This window comes from Chanos chanos, chromosome 3 (genome assembly GCF_902362185.1).
Source record: "Chanos chanos chromosome 3, fChaCha1.1, whole genome shotgun sequence".
Lineage (NCBI taxonomy): Eukaryota > Metazoa > Chordata > Actinopteri > Gonorynchiformes > Chanidae > Chanos > Chanos chanos.
The window spans coordinates 58,215,965-58,230,964 of record NC_044497.1 but is presented as its reverse complement, the minus strand read 5'-3'; the positions used below and the strand labels follow the sequence as shown (position 1 = coordinate 58,230,964).

Below are 15,000 nucleotides of genomic sequence, written 5' to 3'. Positions count from 1 at the left end.
GAGTGGTGGTGCTGAGTGGTGGTGTTGGGTGGGGAGCTGAGTGGTGGTGCTGGTGAGTGGTGGTGGTGTTGGGTGGGGAGCTGAGTGGTGGTGCTGAGTGGTGGTGTTGGGTGGGGAGCTGAGTGGTGGTGGGGGTGTTGGGTGGGGAGCTGAGTGTCGGTGTTGGGTGGGGAGCTGAGTGGTGGTGCTGGTCAGTGGTGGTGTTGGGTGGGGTGCTGAGTGGTGGTGTTGGGTGGGGAGCTGAGTGGTGGTGTTGGGTGGGGAGCTGAGTGGTGGTGCTGGTGAGTGGTGGTGGTGTTGGGTGGGGAGTGTAGAAAACCTCTGGGCTCCCTCAGGCACTGACACACTGTGTTTCCTTTCCCTTGAGGTGAGAGACGAGATTGAAAGATTTGGGATCAAAGTTTATCAGTTCCCTGAATGTGATTCTGATGAGGACGAAGAATTCAAACAGCAAGACAAAGAGCTCAAGGTTCGAAACCTCAGCCACACAGTCAACTTTCTCTCTCCCATGATAAGTGCAGTAACTGAACCTGAAAGCCTTTGTAAAGCAGGATTGTTGATTTGTGTATGATGGAGCAGAAATGCTTTTCAGTAGATTCTCCAGTTTATCCAGGCAGAAAAAATATCATGTCTCACTGTTTAAGAAAATGTAGCAAGTGTTTACACGCTTGTGTTGATGTGTTAAGTCATTGATTCATAAATTTATATGGTTTACAATTAATCAACACATCTTTTGGATGTGAGGACACCTGTCTGACACCTGCAACCTGTCTGACACCTGCAACCTGTCTGACACCTGCAACCTGTCTTACACCTGCAGTCAGTCTTACACCTACAGTCTGTCATACACCTGCAGTCTGTCTTACACCTACAGTCTGTCTTACACCTACAGTCTGTCTGACACCTGCAGTCTGTCTTACACCTGCAGTCTGTCTGACACCAACAGTCTGTCTGACACCTGCAGTCTTTCTTACACCTGCAGTCTGTCTGACACTTACAGTCTGTCATACACCTGCTGTCTGTCTGACACCTGCAGTCTGTCTGACACTTACAGTCTGTCTGACACCTTCAGTCTTTCTTACACCTGCAGTCTGTCTGGCACTTACAGTCTGTCATACACCTGCTGTCTGTCTGACACCTGCAGTCTGTCTGATACCTACAGTCTGTCTGACACCTGCAGTCTGTCTTACACCTGCAGTCTGTCTGACACTTACAGTCTGTCATACACCTGCTGTCTGTCTGACACCTGCAGTCTGTCTGACACTTACAGTCTGTCTGATACTTGCAGTCTGTCTGACACTTACAGTCTGTCTGACACCTGCAGTCTGTCTGACACCTACAGTCTGTCTAACACCTGCAGTCTGTCTGACACTTACAGTCTGTCTTACACCTGCAGTCTGTCTGACACTTACAGTCTGTCTTACACCTGGCAGTCTTGGGCTTGATGTGAGGGAGGCAAACCAAACCAAATAAAGAATTTAAGTGGGTAAATAAGAGCAGGTAAAAAGTCAGAGTTCAGTGAAAAGTGTTAAGAGAAAAGCCTGGTCAGCACAGATATGTCCACCTGCTCAGTGGATGTGCAGGAGTAAAACCCGGATGACTGGCTGGTGATTGGCTGTTTGGCAGGAGAGCACGCCGTTTGCTGTGATTGGGAGCAGTACCGTGGTGGAGGCCAGAGGCCAGCGACTGAGAGGGAGACTCTACCCATGGGGCATTGTTGAAGGTTTGCATATGCTCAATAGATGTCTTAGTCTGTGCTTAGACTGTTCCATGAAAGTGACAGCTCATTTCCAAAACAGCGTTCTGAAACAGAGTTTGTAACTAAACTTAGAGTGTTATAGCTGTATAATGTACTAGGGCTGTATAATGTATTATAGCTGTATAATGCACCATCGCTGTATAATGTATTAGAGCTGTATAATGTACTAGGGCTGTATAGTGTACTAGGGCTGTATAATGTATTATAGCTGTATAATGTGCTAGGGCTGTATAATGTACTAGGGCTGTATAGTGTACTAGGGCTGTATAATGTATTATAGCTGTATAATTTACTAGGGCTGTATAGTGTACTAGGGCTGTATAGTGTACTAGGGCTGTATAATGTACCAGGGCTGTATAGTGTACTAGGGCTGTATAATGTACTAGGGCTGTATAGTGTACTAGAGCTGTATAGTGTACTAGGGCTGTATAGTGTACTAGGGCTGTATAATGTACTAGAGCTGTATAATGTACTAGGGCTGTATAATATACTAGGGCTGTATAGTGTACTAGGGCTGTATAATGTATTATAGCTGTATAATGTGCTAGGGCTGTATAATGTACTAGGGCTGTATAGTGTACTAGGGCTGTATAATGTATTATAGCTGTATAATTTACTAAGGCTGTATAGTGTACTAGGGCTGTATAGTGTACTAGGGCTGTATAATGTACTAGAGCTGTATAATGTACTAGGGCTGTATAATATACTAGGGCTGTATAGTGTACTAGGGCTGTATAATGTATTATAGCTGTATAATGTGCTAGGGCTGTATAATGTACTAGGGCTGTATAGTGTACTAGGGCTGTATAATGTATTATAGCTGTATAATTTACTAAGGCTGTATAGTGTACTAGGGCTGTATAGTGTACTAGGGCTGTATAATGTACCAGGGCTGTATAATGTACTAGGGCTGTATAGTGTACTAGGGCTGTATAGTGTACTAGGGCTGTATAATGTACTAGGGCTGTATAGTGTACTAGGGCTGTATAGTGTACTAGGGCTGTATAATGTATTATAGCTGTATAATGTACTAGGACTGTATAATATACTAGGGCTGTATAGTGTACTAGGGCTGTATAATGTACTAGGGCTGTATAGTGTACTATAGCTGTATAATGTACTGGGGCTGTATAGTGTACTAGGGCTGTATAATGTACTAGGGCTGTATAGTGTACTAGGGCTGTATAGTGTACTAGGGCTGTATAATGTACTAGGGCTGTATAGTGTACTAGGGCTGTATAGTGTACTAGGGCTGTATAATGTACTAAGGCTGTATAGTGTACTAGGGCTGTATAGTGTACTAGGGCTGTATAATGTACTAGGGCTGTATAGTGTACTAGGGCTGTATAGTGTACTAGGGCTGTATAATGTACTAGGGCTGTATAGTGTACTAGGGCTGTATAGTGTACTAGGGCTATAGTGTACTAGGGCTGTATAATGTACCAGGGCTGTATAGTGTACTAGGGCTGTATAGTGTACCAGGGCTGTATAATGTACTAGGGCTGTATAGTGTACTAGGGCTGTATAGTGTACTAGGGCTGTATAGTGTACTAGGGCTGTATAGTGTACTAGAGCTGTATACTGTACTAGGGCTGTATAATGTACTAGAGCTGTATAGTGTACTAGGGCTGTATAATGTACTAGGGCTGTATAGTGTACTAGGGCTGTATAGTGTACTAGGGCTGTATAATGTATTATAGCTGTATAATTTACTAGGGCTGTATAGTGTACTAGGGCTGTATAGTGTACTAGGGCTGTATACTGTACTAGGGCTGTATAGTGTACTAGAGCTGTATACTGTACTAGGGCTGTATAATGTACTAGAGCTGTATAGTGTACTAGGGCTGTATAATGTACTAGGGCTGTATAGTGTACTAGGGCTGTATAGTGTACTAGGGCTGTATAATGTACTAGGGCTGTATAGTGTACTAGGGCTGTATAATGTACTAGGGCTGTATAGTGTACTAGGGCTGTAGTCTTCATACTGTCACTTCCCAACAGCAGGCGCATTACAGTCACTTCCCCTCAGTGAAGTATTATTGTCTCCCAAACATTATTTGACATAAAACACTGTGGTTGAATGTGTAGTCACTACGTTTTTTGTGTGTGCATGTGTGTGTTTGTGTGTGTGTGTGTGCGTGTGCGTGTGTGCATGTGTGTGCACGTCTGTGTGCGTGCGTGTGTGTGCGTATGTGCGTGTGTTTGTGTGTGTGTGTCTCTGTGTGTGTGTGTTTGTGTGTATGTGTGTGTTTGTGTGTATGTGTGTATGTGTGTGTGCGTGTGTGTTTGTGTGTGTGCGTGTGTGTGTCTCTGTGCGTGTGTGTGTGTTTGTGTGTGTGTGTGTGTGTGTGTGTGTGTGTGTGTGTTTGTGTGTATGTGTGTGTGTCTGTGCGTGCAGTGGAGAATCAGTCTCACTGTGATTTTGTGAAGCTACGGAACATGCTCATCCGTACACACATGCACGACCTGAAGGACATTACCTGTGATGTTCACTACGAAAACTACAGGGCCCAGTGCATTCAGCAGATGACAAGGTAAGAGCACAACTCATCAGCTGAAGTTTCTCCCATTTGTTCATCTTTTAATCCTGATGGTCAACACTCTCAATCATTCTCCTCTGTCTTCTGCTCAAGATTTTATAAACAAACTGGAACCATTTATACAACTGATGTCTGCCTGTTTCAATTTTCCCTAAGAGCTTCCAAGTTTTTGTCTTTTCTATGGACAGAAGTGCAACTCTTTCTTTCTCATTAGCAAACTGACGCAGGACAATCGCGTGGAGAGTCCTATCCCCATCCTCCCGCTGTCCACGCCCGACGTGGAGACTGAGAAACTGATTAAAATGAAGGATGAGGAGGTGAGCATGCACTCAAGCAGCCCTGTCATACACTCCCTTCACTCCACACATTAAACACAATATGAGACATGTAAATGCGCCCAGTCAGCTTCAGGCAGCTCGAGGCAGTACGTTACTCTTTCTCTTAGGTAGATCAAATTAACAGAGATCACACACCACTCATGCAAGAGTAGGAGAAAACAGAATTTGTGTAAACACGTCTGTGATCTCACTGTGTTTGGCTGAGTTAAAAAACAGAATTTGTGTAAACATGTCTGTGATCTCACTGTGTTTAGCTGAGTTAAAAAACAGAATTTGTGTAAACATGTCTGTGATCTCACTGTGTTTAGGTGAGTTAAAAAACAGAATTTGTGTAAACATGTCTGTGATCTCACTGTGTTTAGGTGAGTTAAAAAACAGAATTTGTGTAAACATGTCTGTGATCTCATTGTGTTTAGGTGAGTTAAAAAACAGAATTTGTGTAAACATGTCTGTGATCTCACTGTGTTTAGCTGAGTTAAAAAACAGAATTTGTGTAAACATGTCTGTGATCTCACTGTGTTTAGCTGAGTTAAAAAACAGAATTTGTGTAAACATGTCTGTGATCTCATTGTGTTTAGCTGAGTTAAAAAACAGAATTTGTGTAAACATGTCTGTGATCTCACTGTGCTTAGCTGAGTTAAAAAACAGAATTTGTGTAAACATGTCTGTGATCTCACTGTGTTTAGCTGAGTTAAAAAACAGAATTTGTGTAAACATGTCTGTGATCTCACTGTGCTTAGCTGAGTTAAAAAACAGAATTTGTGTAAACATGTCTGTGATCTCACTGTGTTTAGCTGAGTTAAAAAACAGAATTTGTGTAAACATGTCTGTGATCTCACTGTGCTTAGCTGAGTTAAAAAACAGAATTTGTGTAAACATGTCTGTGATCTCACTGTGTTTAGCTGAGGCGGATGCAGGAGATGCTTCAGAAGATGCAGCAGCAGATGCACGAACAGGAACTGTGAGCAGAAAGGAGCAGAAGGAGGAGAAACCTGCATGTCCTCTGACTCCTCAGACAACATCCCCCCACGGCAGCCCAGAAGAGAGACTGACGAGCGGCTGTGAAGGCCTCATGTTATGTCAAGGTTAAACAGGGTCAAATTTACTGAAAACCCAAATGCCAAGTTTGAAGCTAGAATTAGATTGCACTACTTATTTTAGATGGATATTATTGTCCATATATTTATGATTATTAGCATTATTATTATTATTGTTATTACTGTTGTTGTTGTTGTTGTTGTTGTTGTCGTTGTTGTGTAAACAGACAATATGAAAGCTGATCATGACAGTGACTGTTTGATGAACAGCAGAAACTGAAAATACTTTTGCCAGTGCTTTTGGTTTCTTCTCTTATTCTTCTCTGTTCTTCTCAGTACAGTGTTTGGCAGTTTGCATGTCGGTACAGTGTTTACTGGTTGTGTTGTTTTTGTGCACTCATTTTGTGTGAGTGTGTGTTGGAGAGAATGTGGAGATAAACTGTCTGTTTCTAAACCTTTTTATAACGGACTTAAACTGGGAGACTGAAGGACCAGCAGCTCCACTGTACAATCAGATAAAAACAGACGCCAGGGTTTTTTTTTGTGTGTGGATTTTGATATGTACAGATATCTACTCCAGAGCGTGTCAGAATAATGCAGTGTTAACAATACACTTCTCACTCTGAGTAAGCTGAAGTTGTTTCCAAACTTATTTATCACTACTTTTGAGCTATTAAACCAGATCTGGAGGCTTTTATCACCTTAAAGTGGCAGCTGTTGATTATTTAATATTTGACATTTGTAATGTTTCAGTGTAAAGCAACAGTCTCCTTTGTCTCTGTCATTCTGCCATAACTGGGCATCTATTGGCTCAGTCTCTCTGGACATATGACAAGTAGTGAAAATGGTCACAGTATTAGTGTGAAGTGTGACGCGTGCCAGTGTCGACGAGAGGCACTGTGTGTTGTGATACATGTTGATGTGTTGCCAGATAATAAAGACAGCACTGAATCAAAGCTATGCACAGGGTTCTGATGACAAAAATAAATGAATACACTGGTATAAAACTGTAGTCACACTGGTTGTCTGTATTCTTCACTGCCCTGTTTGGTGTCAATGTTCTTTACACACTCTGGAAACACAGGACAGTAAAAACTGCTTTATCTTTTTTAATCTCAGATTTAACCACTATACAGAGATCCCCACATTCTCAGATTACCCACAGAAAACATTCATTCTCTAACACTGAACTGTCTCTCTCTCTCTCTCTCTCTCTCTCTCTCTCCCCCCGTGTGTGTGTCCAATGTGTTTCGTGAACGTTTACGTGTTAAAAGCTAAACGAAAGCTCAACGAAAAGTCTCAAAAACAGAACCTCGTCACTAAACTGTAAACCCAGAAAAACGTTACATTCGTTTTCACTGGTGTCTAAGCCTGACAGCACAAAGGACAGTCCAGAGTGGTCTGTAATAAACGCCACAGTTTGTTGTAGTAATAAACACCACAGTTTGTTGTAGTAATAAACACCACAGTTTGCTCTGCCGTGGACAGCACAGAAATGTTCCAGAGTTGGGCGTGAACAAAGAGGGTTTTTCTTTGAAACAGTTTTTAAGGCAGCTGTGTCTGTAGACAGATTGGGAGTAGAATTACCAGTGTAAAGAGAGCGGGCAGAAGTCTACTGTTGGACGTGTAGTTCGACTGTGCAGATCTCCAAAGCACTTCGCTTACTTCCTCGTTGACTAATTAAAATCATCTGTAAACAAACACTGAAAGTAGTTGTGAGAGCTAATTCCCTGGAAGAGAAACTCGTAGAGTCATTTGTATCTACTCACATAATGACATCAACGGCACTGGGACATCTGCGTTGCCGCTCAGAGGAAGCCTTAAACTGTATACAGAGTATGGAGCCGTCTCTCGCTCAAAGCGGCTCTCTCATCAAGAACGACGACGCTCTCTACCAGAAAAACTCAAGGAAACCATTTCAGACAAAAACCAAGCTTGCCTTAAGTCCAAAACCGAAAAGGAAGGAGGGAAAGAAGGATAGTGGAATTTGGATGTTCAGGAAAAAGAAGAAGCAACATGCTTTGGTCCGTGAAATGTCTACCTCTCAACCCAACCTAGTCAGCCGGGCTTCGGGGGAGGAAGAGGAGACCCACTGCGGCATACCGGACCTCAGTTTTAACGCAGAGCAGGCAACCCCAACATTAGATGTAACCTCTAGTGCAGAAATGGCACGGACATCCAAACCTCGGCGGAGGGACCACTGCCTAAAGCCCACCGTTTCGCATTTGGTTCAGTCCCATCATGAAAACACGTCTCTCGGGTCGACGAGTCTGGAGGAATTAATAACGGAGTCGAGTGTCGGTGTGGAGAAACAGCTGGGGGAAGGCGACATGGTAAGTCGGATCACATTTACACATGGTAAAAATAGACAAAACCTCTGAAAATCTGCATCTTCGGGGAAAATACTTCGCGCTACCATTGGGTATGAGTTTATTCACGTTTACGTTCGTAAGTTTAGTCAAGTAGCTACCTGATGTCTTTGACCTGGGAGCCATCTGTGCCTGGTCTCTTTCTGTGTTTTCTGTGTTTTCTCTGTTTTCTGTTTTCTCTCTCCGTGTTTTGTTCCACATTAAAACAACACTCAGAGCAGAATCCAGTGGACCAATAAACAGGATCTGCTTTGAGTGAATTTAGGACAAGAAAGGTAGACTGACTCCTTGCAGGTTTTCGGATAGGTAGGCAACTGCAGCTTGCTATGCACACCACCATAGTGACTCACAGTCAGTTGTGGAAGCAAAACCAGGTGTCATATTTCCAAGTTTTTAAAATGTTTTGTTCCCCCTCTGTACCTCAGTGAATTCTTTCAGAGGGGAGGTACTTTACCGGTGGCAAGGCCTCCCACCTTTCTCTGGTGTGCCATGGCTGGGCCCAATACTACCACACACTGCATCCAAACTCCTCCCACAACCACACTACACTTTTTCCATCAAATTACCCAACTCTTCAGAACATACTTTAAAAATCAAGTATCAGGTATCAATAAAACATGTAAGATGTTGTACGTGATCATTTTGAATGGAAACCATAGCAGTCTGGGAAATAGAAGGTGTGGCATTTGCACTGTTATCGCTGGCGTTCTGTGGCGTAGAGCTGTGATGGTCAGGTGTCTGGCAGTGATCCACTCCTGTGCACACAGATAAAGACTTTCCTCTCTCTATTCTGACTGAGGCTTATTCATCCAATAAGATAACAGGTGAATCGTTTGTCTTCCTCACAGGCAGCTCAGTGCAGTTTAGTCTAATGGGTTTCTCACAGGCAGCTCAGTGCAGTTTAGTCTAATGGGTTTCTCACAGGCAGCTCAGTGCAGTTTAGTCTAATGGGTTTCTCACAGGCAGCTCAGTGCAGTTTAGTCTAATGGGTTTTGTTTGTAGCAGCTTTTTCAACATTGTTTTGGTGTTTCTTGCAACACAGAAGTGAGAGCACTGTTACCACGCACACACACACACACACACACACACACACACACTCTTAAACGTCCCTTCACTGTGTGACTTCCTCTGTCTGTGTGAAGGGCTGACATGCTAAGCAACGATGAGGCCAGTGACAGTTTACTCATCACACACCACATCTTTAGATCAGACTGAATCAGACATCATTTGATAGTCACTGTGGCAAGTCTGTCGTAACATGGAAATCATATATGTGTGCTGAAACCACTATTCAAACTGAAAAGTTTGCATAACCAAATTCACTTCAGGGTGCAAAGAAAAATGAGAATGTTTGTTGCAATACTTAAGTTCCTGGAGATGAGTTTGATTATTGAGAAGTCCTTAACAGAAGTTTACTCAGATGTTGGCTAGGCTTTAGTCCTCCAGTTTATGGGTGTCATGTGAGTAGCCTAACATTTAAAAGGAAACTTTTTAAACTGTACAGCAAAGAGGTGCATCAGAATCATCTGACATGCCATCTTGCTTTTCTGGACACATCCGTTGTCTTAAACTGTCAGAGGCTCTCGTTTGCTGAGCCAGGCCAAGGTCACATGATACGGTTGCTCTAAGCGACAGGTGGGTCTTGACACTGCTGGGATGGTTGTGTGTGGCTTGTCTGATCTTCATTCATAAAGAAACCTGATGGGTTCTGTGAGCTCACAGTGCAGTGACTACACAATGGCAGGACAAGGCAGACGTTTCTTAAGGAGTCCCTCACTGTGCGGCTCAGTCCGGCCCCTCTCAGAGTCTGTACACTCCTGTCTTCAGTCATTACATCACTGGCTTAAGATTCACTGACCACACGGTAGAGATTAAAGCCAGTCAAAGCTGACTCAGGCTGCAGCTTAAAGCCTCCTCCTCTCCCTGTCTTCTGCTGTTTTCCTCCCCCACCTCTGTGAGAGGCCCAGCTGAAGTGGCATGAAAGATCTCTGTGGCAGACTGAGGTGTGTCTGGAGTAGCAGGTCCACTGTGGGGAAGCAGACAGAGATGCTCTCCGTGTGGGAGCGCTCTGATCTTTTCATCTGATGACCATAGTTGCAGGTGCTGCCCTCAGAGAAGTATCCAGAGTAGCCTCTCGTTCACAGGAAGAGACCGGTCCTTTCCTGTCAGCGTGGGAACTTGTGTTATTGGTGAGAATATCAGAATCCTGTTATTGCACCACTGGGTTCTGAAATGGTAGCCTTGGTGTATTTGATGTAAGCGTTTTTCAGTTAGCTTTCTGGGAGTTCTGTTGTGGCCTTGTCGTGTCATTGAGAGTGATGTAAACCTCCCCTGTAGCTGTGCTGTAGTTAGTCGTCGATATACAGAGCAGTAAAAAGTGATCCCACTGCTTTAAGCTTGTGATTCTTTAGTTGTTTACTCACTTAGGTAATAGCTTACAGGAGGGTACCTTACAGGAGGGTACCTTACAGGAGGGTAATACCTTACAGGAGGGTGCAGCCTGTTTGTCTCCCATTCACTCAGTCCCAGTTTTTGGGTAAGAGTGTTTTTGGTGATTTCCTTGACAATGGACTGAGAAAGAACCATTTCCCAAACCAGAGTGAATCCTCCTAAAGCGTGCACGTGGCCCTGTTGTAGTGGGCCCACGGAACACATTTCTCCCATGTCTTATGCTCCTGTTTGTGAAATCAAACCTTATAGCCATATGTCACATTACTGCATGAGGAGGGAGTGGGCTTAAATATTGTCTAAATACATTTGGTTTTAAGGAGTGTTACTCTGTGGCTTGTGTATATGGGATACTGTAAATTTTCAGACAGTTGTATCTGTGAGAGGGCAGGGCTGTCGGTGTGAACAGTGACTGTGTGATGTGTAGAGGTTGTATCTGTGAGAGGGCAGGGCTGTCGGTCTGAACAGTGACTGTGTGATGAGTAGAGGTTTTATCTGTGAGAGGGCAGGGCTGTCGGTGTGAACAGTGACTGTGTGATGAGTAGAGGTTTTATCTGTGAGAGGGCAGGGCTGTCGGTGTGAACAGTGACTGTGTGATGAGTAGAGGTTGTATCTGTGAGAGGACAGGGCTGTCGGTCTGAACAGTGACTGTGTGATGCGTAGAGGTGCCTTTATTTTTATATCTTTATGTGATGAAGGTGCTGGTGCTTTTGTAAATGAAAATATTCCAGAGATGCAGCTACACATAGTCTCCTCTGAGTAGATACAGTCAGATGACAGTGTGTGGTCATGCAAACACAAGCAGCAGAACGCACGCAGCCCTGATCGTTATCTCCACAGTTACTAAAGAGAGGACTCTTAAAGGAGTGTGGTCGAGTGATGAGAGCTCATGGGTTTGAGATGAAATTTGACATGAATGCATTCGGTGTCAGAATGGGTCAAAACCACAGGAACAGCCACACTGGGGAGACACACAACTCCATTATATCTGCATTTCCATCACTGCTCTGCCACTGACTCTCTCTCTCTCTCTGTGTGTGTGTGAGTGTGTGTACCATGAAGGGGGACATGTGTTTATGTGTGGGTGTGTGCATATGTCATAACACCCTGTTTGCTTACCAGTGGCTGTTCCCATGTCTCCCTAAACACTGTCCATATAGAGACACTGCAGTGCTTACAGGATTGTATAGAATCAATGCTTAAAATACAGCCCAGGTCAGTTCCCATATTTAGAGTAGTGTCTCTATAAAACCCACTTTAAGCTGCTTTTAAAGGAGCCCTGCAGGGTAAGTGGGTGTGTTCTCAGTCATTCAGTACCAGAGTGACAGTGCTGTGTTTTTTTAGTCAGATGCTTTTATTACACACACACACACACACACACACACACAGTGTAGTATAGTGTTCATAAGATGGTTTCGCACACACACACAACCACTCTTTCTCACACACACACACAGAAACACATAGTGTGGTATAGTGTTTATAAGATGCTTTCGCACACATACATTCACACACACACACACACACACACACACACACACACACAGAGTGTAGTGAAGTGTTTATAACATGCTTTCTCACACACACACACACACACACACACACACACACACACAGAGAGTGTAGTGAAGTGTTTATAAGATGCTTTCATACACACACACACACACACACACACACACACACAGTGTAGTGTTTATAACATGCTTTCACACACACACACTTCCTGTGAGGGAGTGGTTAGCCTGTGGATTTCTCACCATCTGGGCCAAGTCCTTAAATCAGCACTCTGAGGTGTGAGAAAGTAGACAGTCTGGATTCTGCTGACAGGGCTGAAGAGGAATCCACAGCAGACAGACTGACAAAAAAAACAGAAAAGGAAGAGTTTAAGTACAGAGAAATACCAGACAAGCACTTTATCAGCAGAGGAAGATTCATTTCCGCCCTAGAGTTATAAATGTGCTTTAAAAGACATCATAAAACATATTATCGGCCGAGAAGCTTTATGTAAATTAAGGCTGTTAATGTAGCAATATAAATGTCAGAAAGTGACCGGCGGTTTTCTCTGTGTCCGTCATCCTGATTCTGAACAGCTGTGAAATGTCAGTAAGAGTAAGGCTGCAGTCTGAGTGTGCCGTGTGTTTTCACCTTTAAAAGAAAAAGCCTGCATTAAAATAGCAGCAGCCGCATTTCTTAGTGAGAAGCTAAATCTCATTACCTCTCCGGTGTATCGTAGTTCATCTGCCTTATAATGACTCGGCCAGTCTTAATCCAGTTTTAATCCCACCTCATTTGTAATCCAGCCTGACTCTAATCCCCAAATACTCAATGCTAGGCTCCCAGTGTGTGTGGCATGACTGTGGTTCTGTTTACACTTTTTGCTCATTAAAAATGAAGATTCAGTTTGAATGTTGTTCATGGAGACAGTAACTGTGGTGTCACCGTTCCCATCCCCAATCCTCCATCTTGGCTCCAGTCACTGAGCCGCCAGGAGCCTCTTTACCATGAGCAACAAAATAAGACAGAAGTCTGAGAAACAAAATGTCAGAAGAGGCAGAAATGTGCTTCAGTTTTAAAATAATAACAATTTCCCCTGCACTCTATGAGTTACTCTGGTTGTAGTGCAGGCTGAGAGAGTGAGAGTGAGTCCAGCTCTATCCCTAGACTAGTTTAGACCGGAAAAGATGGAGTTTACTGTAGACTAATTCATGACTGTAACTGGTTAATTGTAGGGGTGTAGCAGTACAAGTATTTGCCCCGAACTGTCACGGTACAGACGTACAGACATGCAGACGAATTCAGTAAGCAAGGAGAACAGCTGAGGGAGGAATTTGAAAGTGCAATGGGGCAAGTAGGCACCGTGGTTACTGCTCTGGAGGTTCGTGTGGCTTCCTTGGAGGAGGCGGAAAGCGGCCATGCAGATGTCATCACTACCCTGCGACAGGAGGTAACCCATCTGAAACAGGATGGTGCTAATTTGGAACAGAAGAATGAGGGGGTGACCAGGAACGCCGTACTCTCAGGGAGAGGCCAGGGGGTGACCAGGAACGCCGCACTCTCAGGGAGAGGCCAGGGGGTGACCAGGAACGCCGCACTCTCAGGGAGAAGCTAGGGGGTGACCAGCCAGCCAGCATGTGCGGTAAAATGCCACCACTTCCAAGAACAAGAGCTGCTGATGAAAAAGGCTATACAGAGGAAAGACATTGTCTCTCCTGAAGGAAACAAGACCCGCATCCAATCTGACTTCACCGAGAAGGTGAAATAAACGATTTCTTTGACAGATTGGAATTCCCAACCATCAGTTGTTGGGAAATCTTGATTGGCCTATAGCAGTTAAAGAAAATGAGCAGTAGTAAGGTGCCGGGACCTGATGGGTTCCCCATCGAATTTTATAAACAGTTTTTCAGGGAAATTGGCCTCTATACTAAGTGAAGTGCTTACAGAAACATTTGAGAAGAGATCATTACCACAGAGCATGACAGAAGCTATAATTTCAGTTCTACATAAGAAGGGCAAGGACCCTCTGAGGTGGGAATCATATAGACCTGTCAGTTTGCTTTCAAGTGATAATAAGATTCTAATCAACATCCGTACAGTTAAACTTGATAAGGTCATGAATTCTACAGTACATCCTGATCCTGATCAGATGTACAGACAACTTTCTGGTAATTTATGCAGAATATTTAACATTCTCCATATGCCCGATGGATAATTGTCTTCAGAGGTGATTATCTGTCTTGATGCCCACAAAACGTTTGACCAAATAGATCATAATTATCTATTCACAGCTTTACATAAATTGGGCTTTGGTCTGACTTTTTGCTCTTGGATTGAGATCCTGTATACCTCACCAAAGGCTTGTGTTAGAACAAACAAAACTGTCTCTAATTATTTCACCCTCTAAAGAGGTACCAGACAGGGGTGTCCTTTGTCCCCACTTCTCTTCGACATAGCTGTGGAGCCCCTGGCTGTAGCAATAAGGAGTGAGACAGATTTGAAGGGAATCAGCAGAGGAGGTCAAACCCAGAGGAGGTCAAACCCAGAGGAGGTCAAACCCAGAGGAGGCCAAACCCAGAGGAGGCCAAACCCAGAGGAGGCCAAACCCACAAATTATCCTGTTGTGCAGATGATCTACTTCTGTATCTTTCCCAAGCTGACATTTCTATCCCTAAAGCCCTCAACATAATCACCAGCTTTGGAAAAATTTCAGGCTATAAAATCAACCTGTCAAAGAATTTAGTATTTCCAGTTAACACTCAGGCACGCCACATAGACCTTGACTGGTTTCCATTTATAGTAGCTCACCTTTACCTACCTGGGGGCCTCAGTAGCATGCAAATTTAAAGATTTATTTAAGTAAAGTCTGAAACCAGCACTGGAGAAGGCCAAACAGGATCTAACTCGATGGTCATCACTCCCTCTCTCTTTGGCTGGTGGAATAAACACTCCCTATCTCTTTAGCTGGTAGAATAAACACTCCCTATCTCTCTTTAGCTGGTAGAATAAACACTC

General features: G+C 43.8%; 1 protein-coding gene across 1 annotated transcript in view; it reads left to right on the top strand.

Annotated features, from left to right (window-relative positions):
* septin5b (septin 5b) overlaps positions 1 to 5,602 on the top strand; it is a 10,569-nt gene extending 4,967 nt beyond the window's left edge. Inside the window, exons 8-12 of the mRNA XM_030767090.1 lie at positions 368 to 469; positions 1,627 to 1,723; positions 4,158 to 4,293; positions 4,514 to 4,616; positions 5,540 to 5,602. Of these exons, the coding sequence (XP_030622950.1) occupies positions 368 to 469; positions 1,627 to 1,723; positions 4,158 to 4,293; positions 4,514 to 4,616; positions 5,540 to 5,602 (501 nt within the window). The remainder of the gene's footprint in view (positions 1 to 367; positions 470 to 1,626; positions 1,724 to 4,157; positions 4,294 to 4,513; positions 4,617 to 5,539) is intronic.
* Positions 5,603 to 15,000: the final 9,398 nt, after the last annotated feature.